This window comes from Choloepus didactylus, chromosome 25 (assembly GCF_015220235.1).
Source record: "Choloepus didactylus isolate mChoDid1 chromosome 25, mChoDid1.pri, whole genome shotgun sequence".
Taxonomy (NCBI): Eukaryota; Metazoa; Chordata; class Mammalia; order Pilosa; family Megalonychidae; genus Choloepus; species Choloepus didactylus.
Window position 1 is genome coordinate 1,355,017 of NC_051331.1, and position 22,021 is coordinate 1,377,037.

General features: G+C 62.8%; 1 protein-coding gene across 11 annotated transcripts; it reads left to right on the plus strand.

Annotated features, from left to right (window-relative positions):
• Positions 1-508: 508 nt before the first annotated feature.
• Positions 509-21,495, plus strand: FCHO1 (FCH and mu domain containing endocytic adaptor 1). Of its 11 annotated transcripts, none has more exons than XM_037818284.1 (30): positions 509-572; positions 1,466-1,599; positions 4,703-4,821; positions 4,943-5,031; positions 5,457-5,526; positions 8,991-9,082; positions 9,818-9,892; positions 10,458-10,599; positions 11,550-11,702; positions 11,777-11,881; positions 12,777-12,875; positions 12,957-13,053; positions 14,007-14,051; positions 14,163-14,241; positions 14,792-14,816; positions 15,073-15,130; positions 15,618-15,796; positions 15,882-15,906; positions 16,233-16,284; positions 16,754-16,842; positions 17,047-17,322; positions 17,534-17,646; positions 17,739-17,787; positions 17,960-18,068; positions 18,576-18,731; positions 18,886-19,018; positions 19,436-19,635; positions 20,189-20,244; positions 20,931-21,095; positions 21,251-21,495. In XM_037818284.1, exons 5-30 carry the CDS (start codon positions 5,500-5,502, stop codon positions 21,271-21,273), a joined length of 2,622 nt encoding a protein of 873 aa, XP_037674212.1. In that variant the 5' UTR covers positions 509-572; positions 1,466-1,599; positions 4,703-4,821; positions 4,943-5,031; positions 5,457-5,499; the 3' UTR covers positions 21,274-21,495. The 11 variants fall into 11 exon arrangements, 10 of the variants coding, with proteins under 10 accessions (XP_037674212.1, XP_037674214.1, XP_037674206.1 ...); XM_037818286.1 differs by lacking the exon at positions 21,251-21,495 and adding an exon at positions 20,616-20,817 and having other exon boundaries at positions 20,931-21,069; XR_005214184.1 differs by lacking the exon at positions 21,251-21,495 and having other exon boundaries at positions 19,436-19,641; positions 20,931-21,013.
• Positions 21,496-22,021: the final 526 nt, after the last annotated feature.

A 22,021-nucleotide genomic window follows, 5' to 3' on the forward strand; every position in this document is an offset into this window, starting at 1 on the left:
CAGGTGGCCGGGGGCTTCGGCGAGGCCGGGCTGCTGATGAAGTGGCCAGCTGTTCCGGGGCGGAGCTGGGGGGCTGGCGGGGGAGCAGGCCTGGGACCGCGTGGCGGACTCGCTGAGCCTCAGTTTCCCCATTTGTAAGGGAGGATCACTCCTCACAGGCTCCTTAGGGGCCTCGCGTGCCCTGCTCAGTGCCTGGCGCTGGCGGGGACTCAGGAGACACTGGTCACCCCTTCCCCCTCCTACCGAGGGTGCGTGGGGGGAGCCGCGCCTGTCGGTTTAAAATATGCAAATGATGGGGGGAGGGAATGAAAGAGGAACCGCCTCTCCGGCTCACCCAATCAGCGCGCCGGGCTGGCGGAGCCGGCCGCCCAAACGGCCCAATGGCGGGCGGCACGGGCTCCGAGCCCGCCCCTGCCTCCCGGCGCCGTCGCGGGGGCGGGGCCTCGCCGGGCCACGCCCCGGGGCGGGGCCAGCCGGCGGCGCGCCGCAGCCGCGGAGGGCGGGGCGGGCTCGGGTGTCAGCGACGGAGCCGCAGGTGGCGGCGGGCGCGGGGCTCGGGCCGAGCCGGGGAGGTGAGTGCGACCCGCGCCCCGCGCCGCGCGCCCCCCGTCCGGGCTGCGCCCCGCCCCGCGCGCCTGCGCCCCGCACCCCCGGCGGGGAAAGGCGCGGGCGATGGCGGGCAAGGGTCGGGGGCTGCGCGGTGGGCGCCCCGGCCTCCCCGCGGCAGCTGTCGGGGCGCGGCGGGCGTGGATGGGGACCCCACCCGGGGACCCCACTCCCAGACCCCGTCTCCTGCAGCCAGCCGGAGCGTGCAGGGGGGCGGCTGCGGCGCGAGACCCCTCCCCAAATCCCTTTATTCTAAGCCTCTATCTGGGTCTGGGTTCCGGGGCTGCAAAGATGGGGCGTTCTCTCCAGCCTGGGGGCGACCCTGAGGTGGAGACCACCCCCCAATTCCCCTCTTCCCAGCTCCGACCGGCAGGCCCCGGGAGGCCGAGATAAGGGACCCCCTTAACCTTTTCCTCCTTTGTGAACCCCATCCGGGCCTGGCAGGGGCCTGAGGAGCAGGGGGTGGGGGGCCCCTCGCCCATTCTCCAGACTGTCCCACCCTAGCACTAGGCAGGGGGCAGCAGGGGGGTCACTGCCACCCCCTGAGATTCCCTGAGGCTGGAATTCTGGGGAGGGGACCAGTGTGTGGTCTCCAGCCTGGCAGGGACCCGCCAGCCGAGGCCGGAGAGGGCTGGAGGTGGATGGGGGTGCTCGGCAGGAGACGGGGCCGGGCATCTGTTCCCCGGGGGATTAAAATAAATGGAGGTAAATTAGGATCCTGCAGGAGGCTGGCTGCGAGTGGGGTGCAGAGGAGGGCTGGGAGTGGGCGGCCCCTCCATCTGCCTGGGACCCAGGAGTCGCCGCGGGCCGGGCAGGAGGCGGCTCCGGGCGGCCCTGACTCACGGTTGACCTTGTGCAGGTGACAGCGCCACTCCGAGCACCACCTGCCCTGTGTGAAAACTGGGGCTGAGGCCTTTGGACCCCGAGTTCTACAGATCCCGAAACCCACTTCCCTACATCTTGCAGCTTTGTGACTCCACATTTTTGCTTAAGGTGACTTGGGGTCAGAGATCTGGGGACCCCCCAGCGGGCCTTCCTGGCACCTGAGCCTCAGTTTACCTCTCTGCACAATGGGTTGGTGGCCACATCGAAGGGGTGGAGGGTGCCCTGCCCGACAGCGAAACCCAGCAAGGCCGGAATGCGGTCGGATCGGGGGCTCCGCCGCCCTGGAGGCCACGGTGCGTGGCAGCTGGGCACGCCCTGCCCCACATACCGTCTCCCACGCCAGGGGCCGGCCGTTTCCTCCAGGTGGGGCCCGGGCAGGCCAGGAGGACGTGGGAGGGCCCGGGGAGCCCCTTCCCCGTCCAGCGCCCCCACCTGTGGGGCAGTGCCTCGATTTCTTCTTCTGGGAATGGGGCTGAGCCCTCGGGGAGAACAGGGGGGCCCGTGGGAGGCCCCAGAGCCCTCAGAGCAGACGCTGCCGTTAAAAGTTAAATGCTCGTTGCTACATAAGTGATGGTTATGTGGGGTCACGGCTGACAGGGAGGGGTGAGGAGACGGGGTGTCCGCGGCAGTCAGTTTCCTGCTGTGTCCCCAGCACCTAGATGTCAGGTACACAGTCGGCGCTCAATAGGTGTTTGTCAGGTGGGAAGAGCCCTGGAAAGAGCTGACATAATCCTGGGTGGCCGGGGCACCGTATGTCCCGGGCAGGTGCCTCCGTCTCCCTTAGGGGACGTCCCCAGCGGAAACTTCCAGATTGTCTGGGTGGACACAGCACCGGTGGAGATGGGAAAGGGCAGCAGGGGCCCAGTTCCAGAAAGCAAGGGGAGGACCCCAAAATGGCCCTCCTGGGTGCCGGCTTGCATCCAGCGGGGAGCTGAACCTGGGACCCCGTTTCTCGGGGCCCTGGAGGGGTCAGTGGCTCCGGACGCTGACCCGGGGCCGGAGAGTGAGCCCAGCTTGCTGGCTGACTTGGCTCCAAGTTTTATCTGCTCCTGGGCCCACTCAGGAGCCCAGCTCAGGGCCCCGGGTTTTTGGGAAGCACTGCTGGGGAGCCCGTCAGACCCTGCAGGACTTTGACCCCTGCCAGTGGCAGCCCGAGGATGGGGAGCCTGTCTCAGCCTAGGGCCTGCTGTGTGGCCCTGGGCGAGTGTCCGTGCTTCTCTGGGCTTTGCTCTGGAGCCGTGAAGGCATGGGGTGGGGGTGCGGGGTGGGGGGGTGAGCCCCTGACAGTGTTCCCATGTTTTTTTAAATCAGAAGGGAAAAAATGAACTTTGCAGTCAAAGAAAGTGTTTCGATGTATAATGTTAATTTATTGGGCTCTTACATCAAGGCAGTTGTAAAATCTAATTTTAAATCTCTTTCGATGGAGGAAGAGGCCCCTCAGTGGCTGAGCAACCCAGGCCCATGGATCCCCACCCTGGGCCTCGGTTTCTCGCTCCGTGAAATGGGCTCGATGGGACTTGGCACTCCATTGGGTGCTGGGTTTCACAGTTGTTGCCCTGAGCATCGTGCGTTTGGGAATCCTGGCCCTGATTTCCACCTCCTGGCCGGTGAGGGTGCGGGCAGGTTTCTGGGTGCCCGCCCGGGGTGGGGTGCTGTGGCGGTTGGGCGGCGCTGGGCAGACGGCTTCCTGTCCCCCATGCTCACGGGCCTCCACTGGCTCCACCGGAAGTGACAGGGCCGGTGGCCTCCCCTGGCACCCGTCCGGGTTGAGGGGCTCCCGCCCCACGCTGCCTGCCTGGTAAGTTTGAGCCCCGGGCTGGGAAGGCGCCACTGCACCCCCCTGCCCCCCTGCCCCCGCGAGGATGGGAGGGGCCCCTCCGCCCGCCCTGGGTTTGGGGAACAGCGGCAGGTGTCACTTCCTGGGCCGGGTAAGGGCCTGCGGAGCCTCCCTGACTGTGTCAGCCTGTCCCCAGGCCGGCTCCGAGCGGTGGGGGGGGCAGGGGGTGGCAGAGGGGACGCCGAGGTCCAGCGCCATGCAGGGCCGTCCCAGTGGCCAAGTCAGGATTCAGGCTCCCTGTGGGGGTGTGAAGCTTGAATGAGCAGCTACATGTGAAGAACTAGACATGGCACACACACAGGCGGGCAGGCAGTGAGTTTGTGTCTGTGTGTGTCTGTGTGTCTATATGTGTGTGTCTGTGTCTGTGAGTGTGTCGTGGGGGCGGGCAGCCAAATGGAGCTGTAAAAACGATAGTGAGATTGTTTGTTTCTGGGAACCTGGGACCCTCTGGAGTGTTTTCTTCGCCAACTGAGCACTGGAAATGCGGCTGGTGCAACCCAGGGTATCTGTCTCTCATTTTACTTAGTTTAAAATTGATTAGCCACATGTGGCTGATGGTGTCTCTACCAGCCAGCCCAGCCTAAGGTATTTGGAGATGCTTGTGGTCCAGCCCTCGGCCAGAAACTAAGAAATGAGACAGGAATTTAGAACTTCTCCCTTTTGGGGTATCAGCCTAGCACCACCCCCAGACTGTGCCTCCTTAGGGGCTGTACCGGAGGCTAAGGTTTCTCAGGGGCCCCACCATCGCCCAGCACAGGGCAGTAGCTGACAGCACTTGTTGAATCAAAGAATCAGTTTTTCCTTTGCTGGTGAACTCCTACTTATCCTATAAAACCCCAACTCCCATGCCCACCCCTCCAGTCTGGGCTCCCTCAGCCCCTGTCCCTCCATGCCGCCCAGTCGTGATCCCTCGGGAGTGAAAGTGGCTGTGTCCAGCTCCGTCCCCCTCTACCAGGGGCTCCTCAGGGGCCAGGCCTGGGGCTGAGTCACCTCAGGGGCCCTGGCGTGTCCCGGCAGAGTGGGCACACAGTGTGTGCTGGATGACTCGCAGAAGCCCAGGGCCTCTGGGCTGGATGATAGATCAAATTGAACTTGCTTTTGAGCTTAGGCAGACCGAGGTTCAGTGGGGGGCAGCCTTGCCCTGGGGCTTTCCTGGGGCAGCCGGGCCTCTGCGCCTCCCAGGCTCCCAGCTGCCATCCTGTTCTGCGGGGCCGTGAATTATGGATGAGGTCCGCGGGCTCCAGTGACAGGCCAGTGTCACGCCTGCCAAGGACACTGCTCACCTCCCCTGGGCAGCCTGGCCCAGCCCCCTCCAAGGAGAGGCCTGGGGTCCCCCGGCACGACCACTGCTAGGCATTCCTTCTTGTTTTGCAGATGGAGAAACTGAGGCACAGAGCTGGCCAGTGACTCAGGCGCCAGGTGAACACTGGCTCCTGGGGGGCCGAGTCGTGCCTTGTGGGGGCCCCGATGCCAGCCGGTCACCACAGTGAGGGGTGAGCTCCCCATCTCAGGGGTGTACACGAGGTGGGGGCTATGCTGGAGGGATTCAGGAAACCCCAGCCCCAGAGCTCACAGCTCTCCGCGTCCTTCTCTCACCAGACCCTTTTCCCGCAGAGGCCGCCCGGTGTGGAGCTGAGAGGGCAGGTGTGGGCCGGGCAGCCCAGGGTGCAGATCCACGGTTGCTTCCAGGCTGCGTGACCTTGGCAAGTGACTTTCCTTCTGGGGGCCTCAGTTCCCCCATCTTTGGAATGACCCAGTGCTTCCCCACCCAGACTGGGGCCCATCCCACCCACCCACCCCAGTGAACTCCTATTCATGCTTCAAAACCCCAACTTGCATGCCCCCTCCTCCAGTCTGGGGTCCCTGTGTCCCTGTCTGTCTGGCCCCTCCCTGACCCATAGGACTGGGGGCATCTGTGTCCAGGTCTGTTCCTCTAGACTGGGGTCACCTTGGGGCCCACGCCTGGGCCCAACTCATCTCAGGAACCCTGGCATGCTCACAGCCTTGGGGCTTTGAGTTCCTCCTCTATCCTCACTCTCCCTCCACAGAAGGGATGGTTGGAATTTCCCTCCTCAGGCTGCCTCTGGCCGTGACTCCATGGCTCAGACTGGCCCCTCTCTTTGGGCAGGCACTGGACAGGGGCTGGAGGGGGTCTCACAGTGACCACCAGGATGTCGTATTTCGGGGAGCACTTTTGGGTAAGTAAGACCCACTCCTGCTGGGGGGTGGTGCCTGGCAGGGTTGTGGGGACTTTTATGGAGGTGGGGGAGCTGGGCAGCTTGTGGGCAGGTGAGGTGTCCTCAGAGCTGGGGGTGGGCGTTGACGGGGAGGAGGGGGCTGGGTTGAGTCGGTCACCTCTGCCCCCCCAGCCGTGTGCCCAAGGGGTGACAGAGGCCCCGAGGCCCCGAGTGGGCGCCTTGTACCTGAGACCACCAGGGAGAAGGCACAGGGTCAGCACTCAAGCCTGACCCGGACCGAGCTGCCAGGCGGCAGGGACATTCCGTTCAGGGAATTTCCACGTCCTTCCCATCCTGGGGAATTGGGGGGTTTTCTTGGCTTGACCCTTTGCACACCCCTCAGCCCTCCGCCCTCTGGACTGGGGATCACTGACTCATTCATTCATTTGCTCAGTCATTCCCTGCCACCACCCCATGCCCACCAGCCCGGGAGCCCCTGGTCTGGGGAAACAGACAGACAGACCCCCCCCCCAGCCCTCAGGGTCAGGGCTGAGCCCAGCCTGGGGGACCCTGGGGGATGAGCCAGGACGAGCAGCACGTTTGCTGTGGATTTGAAGGCGAAAGAGCTTCTGCGGAATGTGAGCAAGACGCTCCAGACGAGAGCCCCAAGGCGTGGCACCGGCTGGCGTGTTGGGGCCAGGCCAGTGGGGAACCACGGAGGATGCGCGGGCAGAGGAGGGGAGTCGGGGAGGGGCGCTGGCAGAAGCCCCTTCCCCAGTTGTAGGCTCTGACTGAGCTTGCAGAGAAGAGGCCGTTGCTAGGCGACCGGTTGTCCCTGGCAACAGGCCTGCTCCCTCCCTCCCAGCTGGGGCTTCTCTTACTGGCTCTTGCTTCTTAAAGGGGCCACAGCCCTTTACCACCTGTAGGGGGCAGAGGTCTGACCTCCACCCCTGCCCCAAAAGGCAGACTCCCCGGATTTGCCTCTGCATGGCCGCGTGACCCCGCGAGGGGCTGCCACTCTCTGAAGCTCTGTTAGCTCCTCTGTGTAAGGGGGTTGACTGTTTGGGGATCAGTGGTCGCCCACGTTTTGAAACCGTGGCAGCGGCACCTAAATTTACTTTAAGTTCCTTTTAACGGCATGAGGCACCTACATTTATTTTAAATTCCTTTTAATTGCATGAGGCGTGCAAGCTTGCTGCAGAAAATTCAGATCAGCCAAGAGAAAATAGAAGCCACCCCCAATTCTCTTCCCCCAATAAAGGCAGCCCAGTGCAGAGTGGTTAAGAGCTTTGGGTTCGGGGTTTGAATCTGGACTCTGCTGGGAGAACTTGGGCAGGTGACTTGATCTCCCCAAGCCTCAGTTTCCCCATCTGGGAAAGGCCCTGACGTGCACTTGGCTCTGTGCTGAGTGATGCTGGGAACCCAGCTGGCCCAACCCTGTGGGGCAGGGCTGGGCCAGAGGCATGGAGGGCACTGGGGAGCTATGAAGGAAGTGTGAGCAGGAGAGGCACACGATGGAGTTTCGTTCCAGGAATCCTGCCGGGGCCGGCCAGACCCTCCCGGGACCCTCAGCTGCCCGGCCAGCTCCAGGGAGGCAGATGCCACCGGGGCTCTGCCAGGCCCGGGAGACGGGCCAGCGGCTGGCTCTGAGTCAGCCCCAGATGCTGGCTTGGGCGGTGGTGCCTGGTGCAGCCTCACCCAAGGATCCCCCGGGCGGGGCGGGTGGGGGCTGCTGGGGCCATGCAGGGAGCACCCATCACCACCTGGGGCCCAGCAATTTGTCATCCCCATCTGGCTGAGGTCCTTGGGCAGCGCGTGTGGACAGTATCCCTGTTTGTCAAACTGGGAAACCGAGGCCTGGAGATATGGAGGCATGGGTCTGAGGGGACCCAGTGATTTAAAAGGGGGGGGGGTTGATAGTTGACCCCTGGAAGTACCATTCCAGATATGAGAAGTGAGGACATGTATCCCGAGGGAACCATGACAGCCCGAGAAAGTCAATTGTCTGTGGGGGTCAGAGAAGGTTCCTGGAGGAGGGGGGCTGCTGGGAACCCTTCAGAAGTGGAAGGATGTAGAGGGGGAAGAGGTGCAAGATGGAGAGCAGGGTGGTGGAAATGCTGTTGGGGGTCCACCCAGCTTGCCTCCGTGCTGTTTGCTGTTTTGCTGAGAGATGAAGTTGGAAAGGCAATTCCAGACTTAGGACGTCGAACTTTAGCTGGTGGGCAATAGGGAGCTACTGACGATTCTAGAAGGAGGGGGATGACCCCTGAGAGGTTTGGGCTTGAGGCTGTCCTGGGTCTGCTCCAGGCTAGGCGGGTCTCCCCATCTGTGCAGCGATGGGGGTTACCTGGAGTGACTTCTGCCTTTAGTCTTCAAATTTCCAGGTAACTGGAAGAGTGAACTCTGTGGGTGGAGAATGGAGGAAACACCTTTTAAAGAGGGCCTGGTAGGTGCAGGCCCGTGAGGGCTGCCGAAGGGCCCGGTTCAGAGATATTTAACAGTGGATCCCTCTGCCGGCCTCCTCCTTCCCACCCAATTCCAAGGCCCTCTTTGGTGCTAAAAGATCTGTAATTCCCTCAGACCTCTGCTCATCCCTTTTTAATGGACAGCTTGGGGCTCAGACATGACACCCCCACACAACAGGATCTGGCTGGCATTAAAACATAGTTGTTGCCTGATTTTCTCCCAGTCACCTTCGTTGTGACAAGGGGTCCTGGTTTCCCATTTAGAGCAGTGCTAAAAGTTGCCGTTTTAAAAATGAATGTATTTGGGGAGGACACATAAGCAATTGCAAGCAAAATGCTGAATAGCAAATACCATGAATCAGCAAAAACAGCATTTGTTCACTTGGTCCACACATGTAAATGCCCCTTCTGTGCCGACCCTGTGTGGGGCGATGCTGGAACTGAGAAAGGACTCAGAACTGCTCTGTTCTGAAAACGCAACTACGGTGTCAAACACCAGGGGTTGCACTGGCTCACAGAATTGGAAAGGTGTGGTGTAATGCGGCTTTCAGGGTGGGTTTGATCCAGCAGCTCAACTCAGGGCACTTGTTAAAAAAATTTGGACTCCCTCCAGTTCAGCTTCTTTTGAAAGTTCAGTTTCCACCAGTATCTCCTGTGAGCAAATAATTCTTCACTTATGGAAAGACTCACAGACAGAAAAGCAGAGAGGAAGAGATAGGGAGAAACAGAAAGGCAGGTTCACAGACACAGACAGACGTTCTGGGAGCCAATGAGACGGTCCCTCCTCCATCCGTGAAACAAGAATCTCAGGCTTTTCTCCGAATGGACCAATTTAAAGCATGTGGACCAATCCCTGTGACCAGGGTGGAAGGCAGCATGCTGATTGGCTCCAGCTTGAGCCAACCCCTATTGGGAGGGGTGATGGACTTCTGCTGATTGGCTGCCCCCCAGGCCCTGTTGCTAGGCAACTCCCATGTCTTCTCCATCCCTTTTCTGACTCTCCACCCCCATCCCTCGCAGGGAGAGAAGAACCACGGCTTCGAGGTCCTGTACCACAGCGTGAAGCAGGGGCCGGTCTCCACGAAGGAACTGGCGGACTTCATCCGGGAGAGGTGAGGCCTCCCGCCAGGCCACGCCCACCAGACCACGCCCCTCGGTGTCAGGCCACACCCCCAGACCTAGACCATGTCCCTGCCTGGGCCCCGCCCATTATGTGGACACGCCCCAGGGCCACGCCCCACAACAGGCCACGCCCACCCGAGGCTCCCTGCCTTTCCAGTCCAGATATGCTCGGGACTCGGGAACCCAGAGGGGCTTGAAGACCCTCAAAGCTGCCATTCCCACCCCTGCCAGCTTCACTTTTTAAACAACAGTCACGGGGGCCTAGCAGCTCCTCCTGAAAAGAAAATCTTAGGTGATGTAACCGAAAAAGGAATTCATACGTAGCCCCTGCGTGAGCATTTGAAAGGCTGGGTCCCGCGCCCTGCCCGGAATAAAGGAAACCAGCTCCCGTGCAAGCAGCAGAAGTGCCCAACACCCGGATCCTGACCTCCCGCGCTCCCCGTGCCCCCAGCCGGCCACGGCAGTGGACTGCGGACAGGTCCTGTGTCCACGGGTCAGGGAGCACAGTCTGGGCAGCTGCCGCCAGTCCTCTCCTCCGAGGATGCCCAGCAGGACCCGCCAAACTCGCCGAGGCCGGACAGCTCCTCAGTTTCATTCTTGGATCCCCCAAATGCCTGTCAGAGCCCGGCCCATGAGTGTCCAAATCCCCTCACTGCACCACAGGGGCCGCCCCTGGGCTGGGAATGGTGCACACAGCACCCCCACCCTCCCCTGTCTCCCACCAGGGCCACCATCGAGGAGACCTACTCCAAGGCCATGGCGAAGCTCTCCAGGCTGGCCAGCAGTGGGGCCCCTGTCGGGTAAGTGGCCGGGGCCACCCCGAGAGTGCACGTCAGTCATTCACTCGCTCACCCATTCATTCATTCCACAAACACTGAGCAGCACAGAGGCCCCGGGCAGCTCCACCCTTGGCAGGTGGCAGGAAGGGGGAGGAGGCAGGTGTGGCAGATGGCACGAGGGTCACAGGGGCCAGACACCGGTTGGCTTTTAAGTAAGGAAGTGACGTGGCCCCGTTAGATTATGTTGGGGCAGGAAGGAGGCTGGAGGGAGCCTCTGCTGAGGTGGGAGACCCCAGGGCTGCGTGCGAGCTGCCACAATTATCAGGGGGTCCTGGAGCCCTGAGGGGACATTGTGCAGAATCCAGAGGGAGGAGTCTGAGGCTTGGGGCCTGGGTTTCAATCCTGATGCTCAGTAGCTGAGGGTCCCTGGGGGAGTTACGGAGTCGCCCAGGCCTCGGTTTCCCCATCGGTCACAGGCCTGCTGGGTCTGGGGGTAGTGAGGGTGCAATAACTCAGGACGCGGGGTCACCGAGCAGGGCCATGCACAGCGGATGTTTGCACCGACGCCAGCCCTGCCTGCCCCCAGGACGTTTGCTCCCCTCTGGGAGGTCTTCCGCGTCTCCTCGGACAAGCTGGCGCTGTGCCACCTGGAGCTGACACGGAAGTTGCAGGACCTCATCAAGGACGTGCTGCGCTACAGCGAGGAGCAGCTGAAGGCGCACAAGAAGGTGCGGGCTGGGGCATGCAGGGCAGGGCCTCGGCGTGTGCGTAGGAGTTCGCTGGCTCAGGCTCCGAGAGCTTCAGCTTCTGGGGTCTAGCCCAGGGGGTCAGCAGGCGAAGCCCCCGCCTGTCCTTGTCCTGGGTGAGCTGAAGGTGGCTTGTACACCTTCAAAAGGCTGGAAAAAGGAAAAGGCTATTTTGTGACACATGAAATTATAGGAGGCCCGAGTTTCAGTGTCATAATTAAAGTTTTATCGGCACACAGCCACCCCCATCCGTTGCATATTGTCTGCGGCCACTTTGCAGAGTGGAGGACCCCATGGTCACTCAAAGCTGGCTTTTCCCGAAAAAGTCTCCCGACCCCTGTTCTAGACCCCTGGAAGCCACAGAGCTCGATATTTGCCATGTCTAGACTCTTACAAACCTGGAATCATGGAACATGCCAGCCTTGCATTAGGATCCCCAAATATCCAGGCCTCCTCTTTCTGCAATTGTTGCAGCTTGGCATTTTCATGGAGTGTCAGAATCTGCAAATTGGCAGCTGTTGAAAATGGGGTTGGGGAACCAGGAACTTTTCTAGGTTTTATGTGGCCACCACTGCGTGTGATAAAAAAGAAGATAAAAGAAAATGCCCATTTGCTCTCCCACACGCGGCTCTTCCTGGAGGAGGGAGGCAGGGAAGATGGGGTTCGGGGCCTGCCTGGGCAGCTGAGGGCCAGGCTTGGGGCAGGGGGTTCTCCCTGGGCTTGTCCCTTCTAGCACCTTCCCAAATTTAAACATGTGTGAAGCGATTATCTATTTAAAAAGTTAAAAATGTTTAATTAATATTCAGAAAAAGACTGGCCCCGGACTCCCAGAGGCGAGTGTTTGGGGGGCTGGGAGTTTCCCGCTGCAGCCTGGGAGCCTCTGGGGCTCTGGGGGCTGCAGGTGGCACCCACACCCCTCGCCACCCCCGCAGTGCAAGGAGGAGACGGTGGGCACCCTGGACGCGGTGCAGACCCTGGCCGGCGTCTCCCAGCTCCTGCCCAAGTCCCGCGAGAACTACCTGAACCGCTGCCTGGAGCTGGAGCGGCTGCGGAGGGAGAGCACCAGCCAGAAGGAGATGGACAAGGTGGGGGGCTGCCCGGTCCCAGATGGGGCACCGGCCCCCCAGCCCCGGCCCTGACCTGCCCTTCATCCCCCCAGGCAGAGACCAAGACCAAGAAGGCGGCGGAGAGCCTGCGGCGCTCGGTGGAGAAGTACAACTCGGCCCGCGCCGACTTTGAGCACAAGATGCTGGACTCGGCGCTGGTGAGAGCCTGGGCCCTGCGACCCCCGACCTGGGGTCCTGAGAACCATGGGCTGAGTCCAGAGGCTCCCGGCAGGTTGGCGGTTGTGCTTGTGATCGCCGTGGTTTTCAAAGCATCCTGTAAAATGGAGCCAATGCAAGTAGCTGCCTGAAACGGTCGCTCTCTGCTCTGCTCTCCGACCAGTATCGCCCGTACCCTATTTTATTAATTGTTGATGTTTCTGTTATTATTGGTGAGGTTGTTGAACAAGACAAGGAAGGTTTAGAGTCCAGAGTCTCTAGAACCTTCTAGGCCTGACATTTCCTGGGTTCCAGCCCAGCCTGCACCCCTCACTAGCTGTGTGACCTTGTGCAGGGCATTGAACCTCTCTGGGCCTCTGTCTGCTCAAATGTATGACAAGCTGACTGGACTCTCAGGAGTATTAATTGATTTTTCAAGAAGTAAGTGATAGAGACAGTCATTCAAACAGACAAGGAGATGTACAGGCTCAGGGAACTGAGACGTTCAGGGGTGGGGGGACTTCAGGCACAGCTGGATCCAGGTGCTCAAATGGTGTTGGCAGGAAACTGCGCCTGCCCACTCCTCAGACCTGATTTCCATCCTGGTGATGTCACTTGCAGGCAGACATGCCCTCTTCTGTGTGTGTGTGTGTGTGTGTGTGTGTGTGTGTGTGCACACGCAAGTGTGCAGCAACACAGCCACCAGCAGCTCTGGCTTGTATCCCAGCTCAGCTCAGGATATGAAAGTTGCTCTGTCCCCCTAGTTCCAGAAAAACTCTCAGGGCAGCATCTCATTGGCGCTGCCCCATAGCAGTCCCTGAGGCGGGGGCTGGAACACTCTGGGTTCCACGGCCACCCCAGACCCACCCGGACCCCACATCTGCCCCCCGCCCCCAGCGCTTCCAGGCCATGGAGGAGACGCACCTGCGGCACATGAAGGCCCTGCTGGGCTCCTACGCACACTCGGTGGAGGACACCCATGTGCAGATCGGGCAGGTGAGCAGGCCGGGGTGGGGGGCGAGGCTGGGGTGCTGGGCAAGGGGGCCCAGCCTGGTGACACCCCCTGACCCTGCCCAGGTCCACGAGGAGTTCAAGCAGAACATAGAGAACGTCAGCGTGGAGATGCTGCTCAGGAAGTTTGCAGAGAGCAAAGGGACAGGCCGGGAGAAGCCGGGTGAGGTGGGGCTGGGGGGCTGGGGGGCTGGGGGCTGCAGGGTACGGGGTTGGGGGGGCTGCGGGGCTGCAGCTGCAGGGAAACATCAGGGCACAAGGGGCAGGAGACTGAACCTCCCTGGGCCTCACTGGAAAATGGGCTGACGACAGTCCATCTCTGCAGCCCACACAGGATGAGGATTTGGTACTTAACTTTGTGAATCTCCCAGAACCAGATCTCTGAGGGGCCCTGAGTGCCGGGCTCAGGGACCCGCGGGAGCCACTGAGGGTTGCTGAGCAAAAGATCAGTTTGAGAAAAATGCCCAGATGCAGGGTTGGGAAAGAGTTGAGCACAGACGTTTTGGAAGCAGACCTGGGGCCAAGTCTTTCTGTCACCAGTTGCTGTGTGACCCTGGAGGAGGGTCTTGACTTCTCTGAGCCTCAGTTTCCTCTTCTGCAAAGTGGGTGTGCATAACCCTCCCTTTCTGATGTCATAAACTCTCAGTAACTTGATGCGGGCGAAGGGCAAGGTGTGTGCAAATGCTGGCACTCGTCCCCAAGTCTCGTCCGTCACCCAGGCCTGTCCCCTTCCTGGGTCTGAGGCTCAGCCCCCACTCTGGCTGCCCCTCCCTGTGCAGGCTACACCCCTCTGCCCTTCACTGGCCCCTGATCCACCATGCCCTCCCCTGCTCACCAACCCTCCATGGCTCCCCACTACCCTTCCTCAGCCAGCACTTGAGCCCAGCGCCCTGAGACTCAGTGTCCACCCGAGGCAGAGATGCTGGATGTGGCTGGGAGGAACTCACAGCTTGGCTTAGCTGAGCTGCCCTGCCCAGCTGGCACTGGAACCAGCCCCTTGGCCCAGCCACGACCTACCATCCCGAGGGCTGGTTCGGCATCTCGCTCTTGCCCTGGGGTCTGACTCGGTTCAGGCCCAGGGCCCCTGATTGACCTTCTCCCTCTCCCCTGTCCCAGGCCCTCTGGACTTTGAGGCATACAGCACGGCCGCCCTGCAGGAAGGCACGTACGTCTGGGCTTGGGTGCCCAGGCTGGACCGTGGGGGCAGCGGGGGTGATCGGAACGGGAAGGGGGTGCCTCCCAGCTCTCAACTCTCCTCCATCTGACCCCCAGCCATGAAACGCTTGCGGGGGACCAAGGCCTTTCGCCTCCCAGGACTGAGTTGGCGGGAGCGGGAGCCACGTGCAGCCGTGTAAGGAAGCGCCCCAGGCTGGACCCAGCCCAGGCTAGCTCAGGATTCCCTCCACCCAGGCTGGACTCGGGGTCCCCTGCTTGGATGGAAGTGTCCCTATCCCAGGCTAGCCCAGGAGCTGCATGCCCAGACTGGACAGCCCAGGATGACCCCTGCCTGGGCTAGCTCAAGGTTCCTCTTTGCCAAGGCTAGCCCAGGAGTCCCCTTTCCCAAACTAGTACCAAATTCCTCCCCAAGCCCATGACTTCCCAGGCTAGCCGAGAATAACTGTGCCCAGGCTAGACCAGAATATTCACCCGGGATTTCACCTTCTGCCCAGGCTAGCCCCTGCGGTCCCTACATTCTCAGGCCAGCCCTCCAGGCTGGCTTCAGTGTTCCTCCTCTTCCGAGGTGTGTGGGGACACCCCGTGCTGGGGCTGACCCCAGATTCACTCCACATGGGCCCTGGGGTCCCGCCTCCTGCTGCCCAGGGGCCGTGTCCGGTGTTGGAGGCCGGGGTGGGGTGTGCAGGATGAGGAGTGCCGCTGACGCCATCTTTTTCTTGTCCCAGAGACTCCCTGGAGCCCAGTCTGGGGGTGAGTGCTCTGGGAGGGGTGGGCCGGGCTGTGAGCGAGAGGGGCTCCGTCCGTCCCGCGTTCCCTGGCACCCAGAGCGAGGCTCCAGCCTCAGTCTACCCCCTGGTCCCCCCTCTCGGGGCAGCAGGGTGTGCCAAGACAGTTATGGGTTCGGAGTTGTTTTTAGGTCTTAGCTGGGTCTGGAGGCGGGGGATGGGGGTGGCAGAGGGCGACGGAAGATTCCAGGGAGGACCCTCGTCCACTGCTCACCCCCCAGACGTGTCCAGAGGTGGATGAAGAAGGCTTTACTGTCCGGCCAGACGTGGCCCAGAACAATATCCTTCTGAGCGCTCCCTGGAGACAACCATTGGCACAACAAGGACAAAACTCCACCCTTAGCAACCCTCTATGTGTGCACCCTGGGGTGAGCCCTGCTGGAGCCCCAGATGTGTCCCGAGAGGCCCCTAGTGTGAAGGAGGCAGATCTAGATGCAGACAGCTGCTCTGTGGGCTCAGGGCTGGACTAGAGGGAGGGAGGGAGGCTGGGTAGCCCAAATGGGGAGCCAGGAGGGCTTCCTGGAAGAGGGGCACCAGAGTTGGGGTTTAGCAGCTGAATAGGAGTTTGCCAGTTAGGGGAGGGCACGGCTCGTGGGAAGGTCTAGACGGGGCAAATGTGGTGGCAGGGCTGAGGGTGGCAAGTGGTAAGAGTGGGAATTGTGCAGGATCTCGAAGGCGTCTGAGCGGGATGGGCATGGCCGGCTCTGAGGGCTGACGGGAGGGAGGCACGGTGTTGGCATCTGCTTGGCCCTTGACGGCTGCGCACTGACAGCCGAGCCCCCCCGCTGCTCGTCCAGTGACTCCGACTTTGACGATGAGGAGCCACGCAAGTTCTACGTGCACATCAAGCCAGCCCCAGCCCGGGACCCAGCCGGCAGCCCCAAGGCCGCGGCTGCGCAGCTCAGGGCCACCGCAGGCACCCTCATCCTTCCTCCCGGCCCGGGGGTGAGGCGTGGGGGGGCGCTGTGGGCAGGGCGCTGTGGGGGGCAGGCTGGCCACACCCTGGCTTGATACCCGTCTCTGTCCACAGGGCACCATGAAGCGACATTCTTCCCGTGAGTAGCGAGTTGGGGGCTCTCGGTATGGCAGGAACAGGTGGACGGGAGGCTGGGCTGGCGCCAGGGGATGACTCCAGTGTGGCTGTGGGTGTGAATCCTAGCTCTGCTGGGCGACTTGGGGCAGGTTGGTTAACCACTCTGAACCTCAGTCTCTTCATCTGTAAATGGGATCATTGTGAGAATTAAATGAAAGGGCCCAACTTGGAAGAGGCTGGCTCAGGTTCAAATCCTGCGTGCTGGTCCCCCTGGGCAACCAGCTGGACAGCCCCAAGCCCGGGTCCCCTGGCCTGTGACGGGAAGGCTCAGGGGTGCATCTCTCATAGGGGACGCTGCCGGAAAACCGCAGAGGCCTCGATCCGCCCCCAGGACCAGCAGGTGGGTCCCACGCACGGGGTGGGGCAGGTGCGACCCCGCTGCACCCCCTCCCGCCCGGTCCCCCTGCCTCTCCGTGTCTCTGCCCCCTTCTCTCACACTGGTGGAGAGTGGGAGCTGTGCCATCTTGGGGACCACTTTGCCATCCTTTCAGTGGACATCTAAGGAGCACGCACCATGTACTAGTGCTTTCTGGGCTCCAGGGAGGCAGTGGGGTGACCACAGTCCCGTGTGAGCGAGTGCTCCAGCTGTGTAAAGTAGTAAATAAGTGAGGGCATCCTGGACGCTGCCCAGCGCTGAGAAGGAAACAAAGCAGATCACCTGCTGGGGGCGGAGGGGCGACCCCCTTTGGGGTGGTGGGTGGGGCCTGCCTGCAGGGGTGGCCTTCGCGCTGGGCGGGAGAGCTGGGGGGACGGAGCCCCAGCAGGACACGGCACCGCTCAGGCGAGGTGGGGCCCCCCTACCCGCCCAGCTGTGCAGAGAAGCCGCAGTCGGAGGAGCAGGTTTCCAAGAGCCTCTGGCCGCCCCTGGAGTCCGCGTTCGACCACGAAGACTTTACAGGTGGTGTGGGCGGGGCCGGGGGAGGGGCCACATGGTGGGCGTGCTCGCCGGAGGTGGAGTGGGCGGGGCTCCATGGGGAGGTGTACAGGACCGGAGGGCGTGGCCTGATTGGGGGCGGACCTTCGGGGGCGGGATCTGCACGTGGGCGGGGCCTCTGCTGGGCGGGGCCTGGCACCGACCGCCCCCTCCTCTCCCCTCCCCCAGGCTCCAGCAGCCTCGGCTTCACCTCCAGCCCCTCCCCCTTCTCCTCCTCGTCGCCCGAGAACGTGGAAGACTCGGGGCTGGACTCCCCGTCCCACGCGGCGCCCGGCCCGTCCCCGGACTCCTGGGTCCCCCGCCCGGGCACCCCGCAGAGCCCGCCGGGCCGGAGGGCGCCGCCCCCCGAGTCGAGGGGGTTGCGGGCCCCGCTGCCCCCGGACTCGCCGCAGCCCCTCGCGCCGTCGCCGGGCCCCTGGGGCCTGGAGGCCGTGGCCGGAGGAGGTGAGGCCAGGTCCCGGGTTGGGGGTGGCGGGCGGGACCCCGGTCTGAACGGGGTGCTGGGACACCGCAGGGCCAACGCGGTCGGTGCGGCGGTGGGGGCGGCCCCGAGGGGGTTGACCGCGGTGCGGGAAGGCGCCGCGGGGACGTCGGGGTCCCCCAGGCCTCGGCCCCCCGGGACAGCGTCTCCCGATGCCCGGTCCCCTCTCCGCAGACCTGACTCCCGCTCCCGCCAACCCCGCAGCCAGGGAGGGCCTGGCAGCCCCGCCTCGCAGAGCGCGCTCCAAGCAGACGTCCTGCCCCCTCACGCGCAGCAACGGGGACCTGGTAGGGCCGGGGCCGGGGGCGGGGGCGGGGGAGGCACAGCTGGGGTCTCCTACTGGGGTGTCTGCAGCCCAGCCCGTCTCCTTTTCCCCCAGTTTCGTTCCCTGAGCCCAGAGCGGCCCAGCTTCTCATCGCACCCCCACGGTGAGGGGGTTTGGGGGTGGGGGTGTCCTCTGGGCCTCAGTTTCCTCTTCTCTGATCTGGGTGGTAGTAGTGATGTGATGGGGGGTGACGTCCGCAGAGGGCTGGTTCTGGGTCCTGGGACATGTGCTCACTGTCTGTGTGTCCCCTGTTCTTTCCCCACCCCTGCCCCCAGGGGTCTCCCGGGGCCCAAGCCCGGTGGTCCTGGGCTCCCAGGATGCTCTGCCCGTGGCCACAGCCTTCACGGAGTATGTCCATGCCTACTTCCGTGGGCACAACCCCAGGTATGCTGTCATCAGGGACGGCGAGGGGGGCAAACCAGAGGTGCGTCGTCACCTGCGACATTGAGCACTGAGCTCAGCCACCGGGTCCCTGTCCCGAGGGTGAGGAGCAGAGTCAGGTGCGGTCGTGGCTGTAGTTTAGACTCCTCTGAAGCTGCTGTGGGCATCAAGATAAGGAAGCAAGACCAGAGGCCAGGCCCAGCAAAGTGGGGGGCTGCGGCTGGTGGGTGGGATAACTTGGGAACTTGGGGTCCAGCAGAAAAGACTGTAAAGTAAAGCCACAAAGAAGAGGAGGGTGAAATCCAAGCCCAAGACAATTACACAACGGGATGTTTTGTTATGAGTTTCCTGGTAGCCTAGGAGAAAAGGGAAAATAGGAAGGGAGCCCTTCCTGCTTCCTCAGCAGAGTGTGGATTTCCTCCGGATCCCTCAGGGCAGGGATGTAAGGGGAAGCGGTTTGGGGGAAGGACCAGGGTCCTGAGCCAATGCCCAGCCCCCCACCCCCCCCAGCTGCCTGGCGCGAGTGACTGGGGAGCTGACCATGACCTTCCCGGCCGGCATCGTGCGCGTGTTCAGTGGGACCCCGCCCCCACCCGTCCTCAGCTTCCGCCTTGTGCACACGGCCCCCATCGAGCACTTCCAGCCCAACTCCGACCTGCTCTTTAGGTATGAAAGTCTGCTTTCAGGATTTGCTGTGTGGCCCTGGGCAAGTTGCTTGCCTTCCCTGAGCCTCACCTTCGGGCCCCCTCCCCTGCTTGGGCTGGGAGGCCCTGGGGCAGCGGCTCCTGAGGGCACGGGCCGTGGCCCCTTATCTCCACAGTGACCCTTCCCAGAGTGACCCTGAGGCCAAAGACTTCTGGCTCAACATGGCGGCCCTGACTGAGGCCCTGCAGCGCCAGGCCCAGCAGAACCCGGCCGCGTCCTACTACAACGTGGTGCTGCTGCGCTACCAGGTGGGCACGGATGGGGCGGGCAGGCAGCATCCACTTGTCGGGGAGAGTTTGGTAGAACCAGGCCCTCTCCTGCCCTCTGCTGGAAGTGCGGGGGAGCAGGCTCCAGGCTATACACCTGCCAGGAGCGGCGCCCCTTGGAGAGGCGTGTGCAGCGGAGGGTAGGGGTGGAGGGATGGCGCACAGTGGGGCAGGGGCAGGGCAGGTGGATGGTGCACAGTGGGGCAGGGGAGGGCGGTTGAATGGCGCGCAGTGGGGCTGCATCAGGGCGGTTGAATGGCACGCAGTGGGGCAGCAGGGTGGTTGAATGGCGCACAGTGGGGCAGCATCAGGGCAGTTGAGTGGCACACAGCGGCGCAGGGGCAGGCAATTGGCCTGACGGATGGTTGAACAAGTTCCTCCCTCTTTCTCCCCGCCCAGCTCTCCCGCCCGGGTGCCCAGGCGGTGCCGCTGCAGCTGAGCGCCCACTGGCAGTGCAGTGCGACCCTCACCCAGGTCTCGGTGGAGTACAGCTACCGGCCTGGTGCCACGGCTGTGTCCACACCTCTCACCAACTTCCAGATCCTGCTGCCCGTGGGGGAGCGAGTGACCAATGTCAGCTTGCAGCCGGCCGCCACCTGGTGAGGGTGTGTGGGCACCACAGGGGGACGTGGCAGAGCCCCGGGACCCCAGGCTCCCCCCGAGGAGCCCCTCGAGAGCCCGCCCCAGGCACAGCCATTCTGGTCACACGCCAGGGGCTTGCCCTGCTCCAGGGTGACCTGCACGTCCCACGTGCTGGGTGTGTCCCTGTGCCCCAGGCGTGTGCCCTCTGAAGGTCTCCTAACCCCAAGAGGCGTGGGCCGCCACCTCGCCACTTCCAGGGGGGAAACTGAGGCATGGGGAGGCTCCCTCACTGGTCCAAGTTCACACCAGGATCTGAACCTGGCCACCTGGGTCTCGGCTGCCACACAGGGGCCACGAGAAGGGGATGCAGGACCCAAAAGCATCGCCTGAAAATACCGCAAAGCTGTGGGGCCCTTTGACAGGCCACCCTACGCTGAGCCCACATTTCAGGGGTGGGGAAACCGAGGCGCGGGAGGGCTGCAGGCCGGCTGGGGTCCCGGGCAGGGAGGCGGCTGAGCTGGGGCGCAGCCCCCTCTGGGGAAAACCTAACCGAGGTCCGCTGGCTGCCAGGAACCTGGAGGAGAAGCGGCTCCTATGGAAGCTTCCGGACGTGTCCGAGGCAGGGGGTGAGTTCCAGCAGGGTGGGGCCTCGGGCGGGGGTGTCCCCCTTGGGGACACTCAGCAGAGATGGGGGGCAGGAAGGGTGGGCACACGAGAGCTGGGAGGCGTGTGGTGACACAGGGCACAGGTTTCCCATTTTAGCCGTTTTTGAGTGTTCGCTTTGGTGAGATCAGTCACACTCACCACCAGCCACGGGCAAACCCTTCTCACGGCCCCCGAGACCCCACACCTGTTAAGGGACCCTCTCCACCCCACTCCCATCCCTGGAAGCCACTCCTTGGCTTCCTGCATCTATTCAGTTGCCCTTTCTAGAAATTTCTTATAAGCAGAATCACGCAACACGTGCTCTCGTGTCTGGCTTCTTCCACTCGAGAAGCTTTCAGGGTTCAGCCCCGTTGCCGCGGGTGTCAGAGCATCACCCCTTTTTGCAACGAAGCGATATCCCGTTGCGTGGACACACCACGTTTTGTTCCTCCACCTGTGGACGGACACGGTTGTGTCCTCCCCTTGGTCCCATCAGTGAAGCCGCCGTGAACGCCGGCGTGGACGGGCGTCGGGCAAGCTGGAGGGGAGGGCAGGTAGGGGCAGCCTCCTGGGCGCCCCAGGGAGAGGGGAGCCGGAGGGGGCAGATGAGGGGTCTGGGGGGCTTGGCTGGAGTCGGGGCACAGCTGACCCCTGAGCTCCCCCCCAGGGTCCGGCCGCCTCTCCGCCAGCTGGGAGCCGTGCTCGGGGCCCAGCACCCCCAGCCCCGTGGCTGCGCAGTTCACCAGCGAGGGGACCACGCTCTCGGGTGTGGACGTGGAGCTGGTGGGCAGCGGCTACCGCATGTCGCTGGTGAAGAGGAGGTTCGCCACAGGTGCGCCCCGGCCCCCCGCCCCCACCAGCAGCTTCTGGGCAGCCAGGGCAGTGCGCTATAGAGGGGGGTTGAGGAGGATTGGGGGACCCCAGGGTGGGGGCCAGGGGCCCAGAGTCCGAGACCCTCCACCCCCATGCCAACCGCCCCCTCCCCAGGGATGTACCTGGTGAGCTGCTGAGCCGCAGCCGACGCCCCACAGGCCCCACTCTGCCCTCGCGCCTGGTGCTCACTGGGGACCCCCACCCCGGCCTCCTCGAGGCCCGGACTCCATGTGGAGGAGCCCCAAGCCCTGCTGGCTGGGCCCGAGACCCCCCTCTTCATGCCAACCTCGCACAGGTCCCGGCCTTTTAATGTTCTTTAAATAAACACTCTATTTTCTAATAAAACGATAAACATTCTCTTCCTGCGCTGGGAAGCTTCCTTCATGCCACAGAGAGGAGGAAGACGAGGGGGATGTGTGGGAGAGAGCTGATTTTCCTAATGCTGCCCCCCCCCCCCCCAGCTTGCCCAACCTGAGCAGGGTGATGCTGGGGGAGAAAGAGCTGGAAGGTGGTACCCCCAGCCCTACAGACACCCCCTGCAGGGTCAGAGCTGGGCTGCAGGGAGCGATGGGGGCCAGGGGAACCCAGATGGGGGGAGCCAGGGCTCTGCCAGAGGAGTCAGGAAGGCTCCTTGATTCAGGGGCATTATAAGTGGGGCTTTGTGGGATGAGTAGGAGTTTGCAAAGTGGGACAGGGCATCCCAAGCAGAAGGTTGGTGAAGCAGTCAGGCAACCCACAAACATGGATTGAGTGATTACTGTATGCCAGGCACCAGGCACAGCTGTGAGCAGGACAAGGCTCTTGGAGCCAGAGGCCTGGGTGTGGAGCCTGCTTGGCCATGAGCAACTCTGGGCCTCAGTTTCCTCATATGTAAGCCCCCTCACT

Coding starts and splice junctions, on each gene's coding strand:
- FCHO1 (XM_037818278.1), top strand. CDS start 5,500: ATGTCGTATTTCGGGGAGCACTTTTGG. Junction 17,323..17,533: donor GGAGGCCGTGGCCGGAGGAG/GTGAGGCCAGGT, acceptor CCCTCTCCGCAG/ACCTGACTCCCGCTCCCGCC. Junction 18,069..18,575: donor TTCCGTGGGCACAACCCCAG/GTATGCTGTCAT, acceptor CACCCCCCCCAG/CTGCCTGGCGCGAGTGACTG.